The 9,597-nt window shown below is 36.6% G+C and overlaps 1 protein-coding gene and 1 long non-coding RNA gene across 2 annotated transcripts; both read right to left on the bottom strand.

Annotated features, from left to right (window-relative positions):
- Positions 1-2,941: 2,941 nt before the first annotated feature.
- Positions 2,942-5,499, bottom strand: LOC111188918 (uncharacterized). The gene is made up of 3 exons (XR_007427999.1): positions 5,265-5,499; positions 3,194-3,346; positions 2,942-2,975 (listed from the first exon to the last, which is right to left on the bottom strand). It is a non-coding gene; the product is annotated as an uncharacterized LOC111188918 (long non-coding RNA).
- A 3,019-nt stretch (positions 5,500-8,518) lies between these two features.
- LOC125785669 (putative uncharacterized protein DDB_G0282133) lies at positions 8,519-9,219 on the bottom strand. The gene is made up of 2 exons (XM_049469658.1): positions 9,165-9,219; positions 8,519-8,988 (listed from the first exon to the last, which is right to left on the bottom strand). Exons 1-2 carry the CDS (start codon positions 9,186-9,188, stop codon positions 8,593-8,595), a joined length of 420 nt encoding a protein of 139 aa, XP_049325615.1. The 5' UTR covers positions 9,189-9,219; the 3' UTR covers positions 8,519-8,592.
- Positions 9,220-9,597: the final 378 nt, after the last annotated feature.

Here is a 9,597-nt window from a genome sequence, read left to right on the forward strand (position 1 = left end):
TTCTCGGTTTGTGTCTCTTCTTCTGTCTGGTTTAGCTGTTTTCTGCTTCTCATGAAGTGACATAGTGTATAAATGTACAGCTCCTCCCATCAGCATCACTGACCACATACCAAATTAAACACAGGGTCACTGAGATCATTGTTTCAAGATGAGTCACTCAGTATGAACACTCTCAGAGCACACCTGTTCATTTATGCACTTTTCTAATCAACAATCTTGTGGCAATATAAATTCTATAAGATTAAGCAGATAAGGGTCAGAAGTTTCAGATTAATGGCACTACAATGATAAGAATGGGGATAAGTGTGTGAACTAATAATGTTGTAATAGATCAATTTCTTTCTTGGCACAAATTGGGCCTTTATTATTCAATCACTCCTTGAATAACAGACTTTTTGAGCATTAAAAGAATATGACCTTAGCAGGTTCAAACTGGAGTAAATAGAAATTAGAATTAGAAAATAACTATACTTGAAGATATTGGAACCTGGGCTAGCAGCATTAGCGATGTTGCCAACCACACTTGGAGTGCTGGAGGATATTATCCAGGTACACAAAGACATAAAGACACATTTCTTGCAGAGAAACTCATGAATGAGTCATTGAAACATAACAGGAGCATTCATTAAGCCAAATGGCATCGCTATATATTCGGAGTGACCAGTTGGGATAATAAAGGCAGTTTTCTGACATAATTTTTTTCTTTCTCACTAGAAGAACTCAGCTCTGGGGAGGGCTATGGTTATGGTTGCTGAATGGTTATTAGGTGGTTGCTGTGGTGCTGCTAAAGACTTGCTGTAGTTCTGCAGTTGTTCATGCATACATTACATTCTATGTGTTGCTAAGTTATTTTTATGGTAAACTAAGATATCAACCGTTAACCCACTAACAATAAGAGACAAAGTATCTACATTATGTATTCTTCGTGTCATGAATGGTATTATGATTATTTAAAATAATGAAACATTGTTAATTATAGGTACCAATAATTAGAAAAATAAACAGCAAAGACAAAAGTGCCAGTTATCAGTTTGAAATGCATTTATTTGTGGTTGTGGTTATTAATTAGACAAACAGCTTAAACATAATGTTTGATAATGGGTTTATTTTCATTTTCAGAGGAACCTAAAATTGGTTTGCATTACAATCTATACTTATTATATTTACATCTTCAACATTTATATGAGTTCAACTTACTAAAAATAAAGAAAAAATCCTTATTAGGCTAAATGCAACATAATGAGTAAGGAAGGCTTAAAATGCTACGAGCTAAAAATGCTATTGAATTACTGTTCAGCTGATTAAGTTAATTTCTAGGCTAAAATTGTGAAACTATGTCTGCAAACATGTGAGCGGCTAAAGAGCTAAAGGCTAACACTAGGCCCAAACAGAAATGGGAAAAGGACCAATTGGGTCCATCTCTTCAGCTAGCTAACTAAACACCATGCCAAAAAGACCCAGGACAGAAATCAATACTATTGGTTAATGTTTTTGTTACAGTGCTAACCAAGGCTAGGCTAAGCTAAGCTATGAACTTGAATTAAATGATCTTGAATAGACCATTTAAAACAACTTAAACCCTCAGATAATATAGTATTCACAGTAAATTGAAGACTTGTATGCATAGAAAGTTGGTGTAGGACAGTTACTTCAGTGCTGTAATATGTTTGACGGTGGCGTACTCAGTTTCAGGTTCCTCCTTACTGATTCTAACTGAGGCATCAGTGGAAGAACCTGGGTTCTTATGGAAACTCACAGTGGAATAGGTGAGCTCTTGGTCTTTGGGTGGAGTTTGGGTGGTGAGTCCAGTTTCTTCATCATTATTGACCACAGCAGGAACCTAAGAGTGGACATTAATGAGAACATCTTTGGACCAAACAGCCATGTTTATAAACAGTATAAACACAAACAAAAATAACCAATAACTAACCTCTGTATTCTCACTGTGCTTGGATCTGGTGGAAGGGGTGGAGCCTGTTAATGTACAGAATTAAAAAATAATACAGGTCAGATATACAGTACATACAAATTCAGATTCAGTGTAAAATATTCAGTGCACTCATTGTAACTCATATACCAGCACCTTACTTCATATTTTAACAGAGAAAGTGATACTATGTTGTAGTTAGTAGTTGTTTAATGTTCTTTAGAAGTTTCTATAGTTTTGCTAGGTTGTTGTTGTGTTGTTGCTGGATGGCTAAACCTAAAATGATTGCTAAGTAGTCACCTAGTGTTTTTGCTAAGTGGTTGGTACAGTGTTGCTAAGTATTTGCTAGGTGCTTGATATGATTTTGTGATTTTGATAAGAGAATTGCTATGCGATTCATGGTGGTTGTTAAACAGATGCTACTAGATTGTGTTCTGTTGTTTTGAACCACAGAAAACTGCCCATAGTATAAAAAACCAAACCCTCTAACAAGCTACTGGTAAAAAAAATAGTGAAACCCAGAAAACAGTGCAGACATGGAAGTGAGACTTTTCCAACTTCAAAAAAGGATGGATGTCCAGAAGCAGCAGCAAGACCCATTCATTCATGGTTGGTACATTCCTCCAACTAAAAATGAGGATATCATCCAGATACACAAAGACGTAACTCATAAATGAGGAATTTGAATATAATAGGAGCATTCATTAACCCTAACGGCATTAATATGTATTCGTACTGACCCTGTTTCTTTCTTTCCCACAAATGAGTGAAGGCTATGGTTAATATGGGGCCTGAATGGTTATTAGTTGGTTGCTAAGTGGTTGCTATGGTGCTGCTAAAGACTTCCTGTAGTTCTTCAGTTGTTCATAATGTGTGTTGCAGTACATTTGTTATTTCAGGTAACTGTGTGTTTGTGTATACAGGTGAATGATACCTTGTCTCTTCTTGAAAATCACAATGAAAAAGATCACTGTTAGTCCTCCAATCAGCAGCAGAGCCACACAGATGCCCACAATAATGATGTTGTTGTTGATTAAGGAACCTGGAGCTGGGAGACATAAAACTAAGGTTTTCACTAACAACAAGAGCTGATCTTGCTCTTTGAGATTGACATTTTTAGATCTATGAATGTACAAATTATCAAATTTACATAATTATACCAGAATAATGCATAATTACATTTAATCAAATCCTAATTTAATTAATGTGTCCTCCTCTGCATGTTCAATAAACCAAGAACAGAAATATATGTAAAAGAGTGTTTACCAGAAGTGGTCACTGTTGGTGTAGTTGGCTCTGTTTGTGCTGGGTTGCCTATTGGTGCTGGTGGGGTAGTTGCTGGTGAGGTAGTTGTTGGTGATGGTTGAGTTGTAAATGGTGCTGGTGGCTTAGATGTCAATGCTGGTGTTGCTGGTTTCGCTGGTGATATTGGTACTGGGGTTAATACCAAGAATTCACATAGGGATATACAATATTGCCTAATGGATACTACAGTAATGTTATGGTTGTTATGGTAGCGGATTGGTTGTTTGTGGCTCGTCCATTTTTCTCGCCAGAGACCGGACATTGGCGAGAATAAGCTGGGAACTGGCGATCGGTGGGGGCTTAGCCCTAGCTTAGCACGCAGCCCTCCTCGCTGCCCCCGCCTCTATCTATGGTCTCGGCGCCAGCGCCGGCTTCACTCACCTGGGGGAGCCGGCTTCGTAGTCCACGGCACTCTCGAGATTTCCAAAGGTAACTCCAGATTGTTAAAAACTCCATTAATGTGGGTACAACCAATGTCCAACAGAAACTGCCGGCTGTATGAGATGCTCGCCTGGCAGTCTGTGATAAAAAATGTGGAAACAATAGACTAATAACTACTAAAAAGCGAAATCCAGAGACACTGAGCCTCTCGTTGTGCACGCGCCGCCATCTTTCTATGAGGTTTATATATTATATATATGTATTATATATTGCTACACAGTTCCTAAAGTATTATAGGCTGGTACTGAGGTGTTTTTCATGTGGATTTCAGGCATTAAAAAGATTAATAAAAAGCCAATGGAAGGAAAGTTGAAACTAAAATATGATAAATAGATAAGTACAGGGCAATATTGCTGCACTCGTTCATCTGATACACTCATTTGCATACCATTTTCCCATAGGATCCTATTTATACTATTAATTTTGTTACAGCCTCCCATCTATTATACATCTTTACAAACTATACAAATGCTTTTTCAGGTTTATTATCTCAGACCAGGCCGGCAAGAAAAAATCCATTGTCGTTTTGACCTGCACTCGTTTATTTGTTGTTTTCTTTTTATCCCTGTTTATTCCCATTGAGTTATTTGTGTTTCTGCTCCTAAAAAAACTGATTTTACCTTATTTTTGGCTCAATTGCCCCACAGCCACAAAACTGCATGATTTTATATAATCCACATCCATAGTGACTCAAGATCATCTAATCAAATCACTCAGTAAACACTTAGTACACCATGGCAACATCCTATTAATACCTTAGCAACTAATCCCTTTGCATAGCAGGTATATAGTGACACCTTAACAACAAACTACTTTAAAATGTCATAGCAACAATTAGCAACAGCAGTGCAACAAACTGCTTTGCAATAACAAAACAACCAACCTATTACCATATCATCTGCATAGTAACACCACACTATAACATAGCATTACATTCACAATTGACTAAAGCAATATAGCAGCAACCTAGCAATGGCCTAAACCAGGAAATGTTCTGTGTTTTCTTTAAAAAAAACAGTTTTAAGTCATGAGAACAGTATGCTAACCTCTTAAACCATAGGCTAATTATTAAATTATTTGTATTTCTAAAGCATTAACTTAATGAATTACTTTATAGACTATATAGATTATTTTAGCACATTATTAAGATTCTATATTAGGGTCTAGAAAATAGATGAAAATGGCATTAATGGAATTAATAAAGATCAAAGTCAAGTTTAGGACTACAAGTAGTCCTAAACAGGGCTTAAGAGCTAATGTTTTAAGACAAATTCCCATCCCTATCTATCTCTTAATCTTTCATCATATGTGTGTAGGCGCAAGACTGTTGACCACATGTCTAAGCCGGAGCCATTTCCTCTGTTCTCTGTGGTTTGAAGTTGGTAAAAGGTTTTTTTATTCTCACGCTCAGGTTGTGATATAAAGACTGGTTACTTTATACACTTTACCTTATTTTAAGGTGGGTCAATTAAGAACTATTATTCACCCATCTTTTACTGTACATATTAAAATGTTTATATTTGAAGAAAAACTGTTTTGTCCAATTTAAAACAACTGATAATGATCTTTAGTAAAAGTTTAAGTTTCTCACCAGAAACCTGCAGATGAATCTCTGTGTAGAGGGGAAGATAACTGACTTTAACAGCTTCAATCCATCCTCCACAGTAATAAACTCCTCCATCATCTTCTCTCACATCACTGATTCTCACACTGATAACTCTAGATCTTCTGTTATCAGAGATGGAGAATCTTCCTTTCTGAGTATCTCTGGTTCTGATCACTGTAGCTACATATGGATCTTGCAGTTTGTAGAAGGTCTTGATGTTTGTCTGAATCTCCTCTGGATAGGGACAGCTGATGGTGGTGGTTTCTCCAGGATAACCAATCACAGTCTTTGGTCCCAAACAACAAGGATCTGTCAATCATTCACAATAAGTAATGGGTATACTGATTAGTTTATTTCCATACATCATAGTTACAGCAATTACACATAGTAATAATGTGTGATGTCTGAATGTCATTCATATTCTCTTCTCCATCAACAGACTAGCGCCACCTACTGTAACCACTCTAAGAGAGCAAGGCTTATAATACAAACTGCCGATCCCAGAATCATAGAGCCACTCAGAGCAATATATTATGTTTGGAAATACTTCAGTACAGATGTAATGTTTAAAAACTGATTATGACAACATAATTATGAAATTTAAAATGCAAGTTAAATGATTTTTTATAATGAATTATCACCTGTTTTCACTCTCAGGTTCACAGTGTGCTTCCATACTCCAGTCTCTCCACACCGATATGATCCAGCATCTTCTAAACTCAGATCTCTGTAGAAAACTCTAAGGTGTCCAGAAAAGTCAGTTAGAGAAACTCTGCCTCCATGATCCCATGAGTTTTGTCTTTGAGCAGATTGCAGAAACACACACTGGTTTGTTGATTCTTTACAGAAATATCCATCATTCCCAGATAGTTTGGTATTGCAGTAGATAATGATGCTGCCTCTTGAGTAGCCAATCACATCAAAGCAAGCTGCTGGACCTGCCAATCAATAAAAAAAGACTCATGATCATGAGACAGAATCTACACATTTCATAAATCCATACAATTAAAGTAGAATATCTGACCTGAGATCAGGAAGAAGGTGAAGATGAGGAGGATCTTCATCCTGGTGTTCAAACAAACTCCAATCCAGTGAGTTTATCTTCTGTAATTCAGATTTAATCCTCCGTACAGTGAATTCTACTCGTCTTTACGTGTCGTCCTCTGTTCGTGTCTCTTCTTCTGTCTGATTTTGCTGTTTCCTGTTTCTCTTGAAGTGACATAGTGGCAAAATGTAGAGTCCCTCCCATCAGCATCACTGACCACAGGTGAGATCATTTTCTTGAGATGAGTCCCTCGGTATGAACACTCTCAGACTTCCACCTGTTCATTTATGCACTTTTCTAATCAACAACCTTGTTGCAAAATAAATTCTATAAAATCAAGCAGATATGGGTCATCAGATTCAGGTTATGAGCACTACAATGATAAGAATGGGGAAGAGTGTGAACTGTTTAGGCTGGTGGAGGTGTTGTAATAGTGTCAATTTCTTTCTTGGTACAAATTGGGTCTTTACTGTTCAATCACTCCTTGAATAACAGAGTTTTTGAGCATTAATATCCTCCATGTTGACATCTGTAAGATTTTTAAACTGTGTTTAAGGAGAATATTCTGTGATGTGTCTTAATTTGGTTGGAGGGTGATCCTTACTCTATTGCTCAGAGAAATATGACCTCAGCAGGTTCAAACTGGAGGAATTAGAAATTAGAAAAAGTCATGTACTAATTCTCTTAATGAATCATGGGTGTGGTTAATTTTGACTCCAGTTCCACTACATCAACAGCTGTACACCCTACATCAATAACTTTAGAACTACTTTACGGTGGAATAGATTCCCTCCACGCTACACCTGCTCAAGTACACCACCTTTCCCCATCCTACCCAAGCCCTTCTTCCCACAATCCTTTAAAAGAGGGTTTAAAAGATGTCCACCACATCCATGCTGGTTGATTTTGATCATGCACTGCCTCTAAATCCAAAATCAACCAGCAAGAACATGGTGAACATCCTTCAACCCCCTTAAAACCCCCTACTACCCATCTCTACTGACCTCATATATACCTTCCCCCACAATCTCTCAACTCAGACTCTACATCTGCAGACTTCAGCTTCATCCTGTCTCATAACCTTTAATTTAGTAATCAAATTAAATGGCACTGGAGCAGACAAAACTATTTTCAAATAGTTAAAATTTAAATTATGATCAGATTATGTAGACTATATAATTCAGTACTTTATCTTAAACAACTGTACATTTACATGTCAAAAGTCAACAAATGTCAAAAATGGGTCTATTTTTTGCTATTTTGACATTTATTTTGATTTTTATCAAAGACCGCAGCTTATTGTACAAAGGTCATCAGGTCAATCTAAATAAATATTTGTGGTTGAAAGGGCCGTAATCCGTAATTTTATCAGTTGGACAACTTTTGATCAATTCTAACTCATTTTTACTCATCTCATTAATGTCTGTAAACCATCAATATTTTGGACAAAGATTTAATAAACCATACATCATGTTCAAGACCCCTGCTCAACAATGGTGACCAGTGAAGGCCTTTTCAAAAACTATGACCTCATTGCGTCCTCTTTCTGTAAATAAGACTGTATGTGCTTGAGGCCTTTTAGGCCTAGTTGGTGTGAAAAGAAGGTAAAGATACAGAAAACAGCTGTATTATATTTAGTCAGTGGTTTATTTATGAAGTAAAAATGTAAATGATGCAATGTGGCAGGATAATACAAGATGCACAATATTTGCTTGCAAAAATGAAAGCATTTGCATATAAATGATAGCGGGCGACACACAAATACCACTGTAATGTAAGATATAGGACACAACAGGTTTAACTGCAATGCATATATGAAGAATGCTACAAATGGACAAAAGTTAAAGTTAAACAGTTTTAAATTTATAAGGAACAGAATATAAAAACATTTCCTTGGAAAAAGACAGTATTTATATATAAGTGTTAGTAGGCAACAATACACTGTACAACTTTAATGTAGAATGTAGAACAACAGGTTTGATTGTAATGGATAAATGAAGTTTGCTACAAGTAGACAAAAACATATGAGCTGATACAAGCCTGCAAATTTCAGGTGAACACTGAATAATTAAGAAATTTAAAACACCATGAGTATTTTACAGAATCGGATTGGTTGGTGTTGTGGTTTAGACTCTGGTAAAGCTAATTTTATTGGTTGGTGTTGGGGTTCAGACTCTCATAAAGCTAATCTGATTGATTGGTATTGGGGTTTAGGCTCTGGTAGACTGAATCTGGTTGGTTGGTGTTGGGGTTTAGTCTCTGGTAAAGCTAATCTAATTGGTTGGCCCTTGGGTTAAGAGTCTGGTAGACTGAATTTAATCGGTTGGTTTTTGGCTCTAGGCTCTGGTAGACTGAATCTGCTTCGTTGGGATTTGGGTTAAGAGTCTGGTAGACTGAGTTTAATTGGTTAGTTTTTGGGTCTAGGCTCTGGTAGACTGAATCTGATTGGTTGGTGTTGGGGTTTAGAGTCTGGTAGACTGAATCTCTTTGGTTGGTTTTTGGGTCTAGAGTCTGGTAGACTGAATCTGATTGGTTGGTTTTTGGGTCTAGGCTCTGGTAGACTGAATCTGATTGGTTGATGTTGGGGGGTTGATTCTGGTAGGTTGAATCCATGCCGAAGTTCTGATTATTTCTGGGTGGATCATTTTCATAATCCACATCAGTCTGAAATAAGACAAAAACAGAGACAACACTGACTATACTTTCAACATCACATTAATGATGGGGATTATAAACAGGTTTTTAATTGGCTGGTTGTAGTTTTAAGCTAATATACATTTCTGCAAAAGAAGGAAAGGTTTTATTAAAAAGGCTATGAAAATGTTTTTTTAATAACTCACTGGATTATTGGTCCCCATTTGCATGATTGGAGATCCTGCTGAAAAAGAAAAAGGTAAAACAGATTATATAGAGAATGATTAATGGCAAGCTGGACAATCAATCCTGTTACGGCCTGTGATGATGTCTTAAACGTTGCATGGTAAAAATACAGTTATAATAAATGTGATGAAATATGATTTACAGCATTGCAACAATAGAATTTGCATTTTAAAGATCATCATTTTGTCTACAAGCAGGGGACTGTATGTGGAGCTATTGATAGTTCTAATAATACAGTCATCAGTGGTAGTATAGTGGATATCGCTATATATCAGATAGTGCTTTATAGTAGCTATAGTGTTGCTAGTGGTTGCTGTGGTGTTACTGGATAAATGTTTTGGTATTTCAGTTAGTTACTATGAGATTACTAGTTGAATGCATTTGCATTCCAGG

The sequence above is a fragment of the Astyanax mexicanus genome, chromosome 21 (assembly GCF_023375975.1).
Source record: "Astyanax mexicanus isolate ESR-SI-001 chromosome 21, AstMex3_surface, whole genome shotgun sequence".
NCBI classification, from domain to species: Eukaryota; Metazoa; Chordata; class Actinopteri; order Characiformes; family Acestrorhamphidae; genus Astyanax; species Astyanax mexicanus.

Bases quoted from the DNA above. Each gene is read 5' to 3' on its own strand.
- LOC125785669 (XM_049469658.1), bottom strand. From the start codon at position 9,188: ATGCAAATGGGGACCAATAATCCA. The intron at 8,989-9,164 runs GTGAGTTATTAA...GTCTTATTTCAG, and splicing joins AAATGGGGACCAATAATCCA to ACTGATGTGGATTATGAAAA.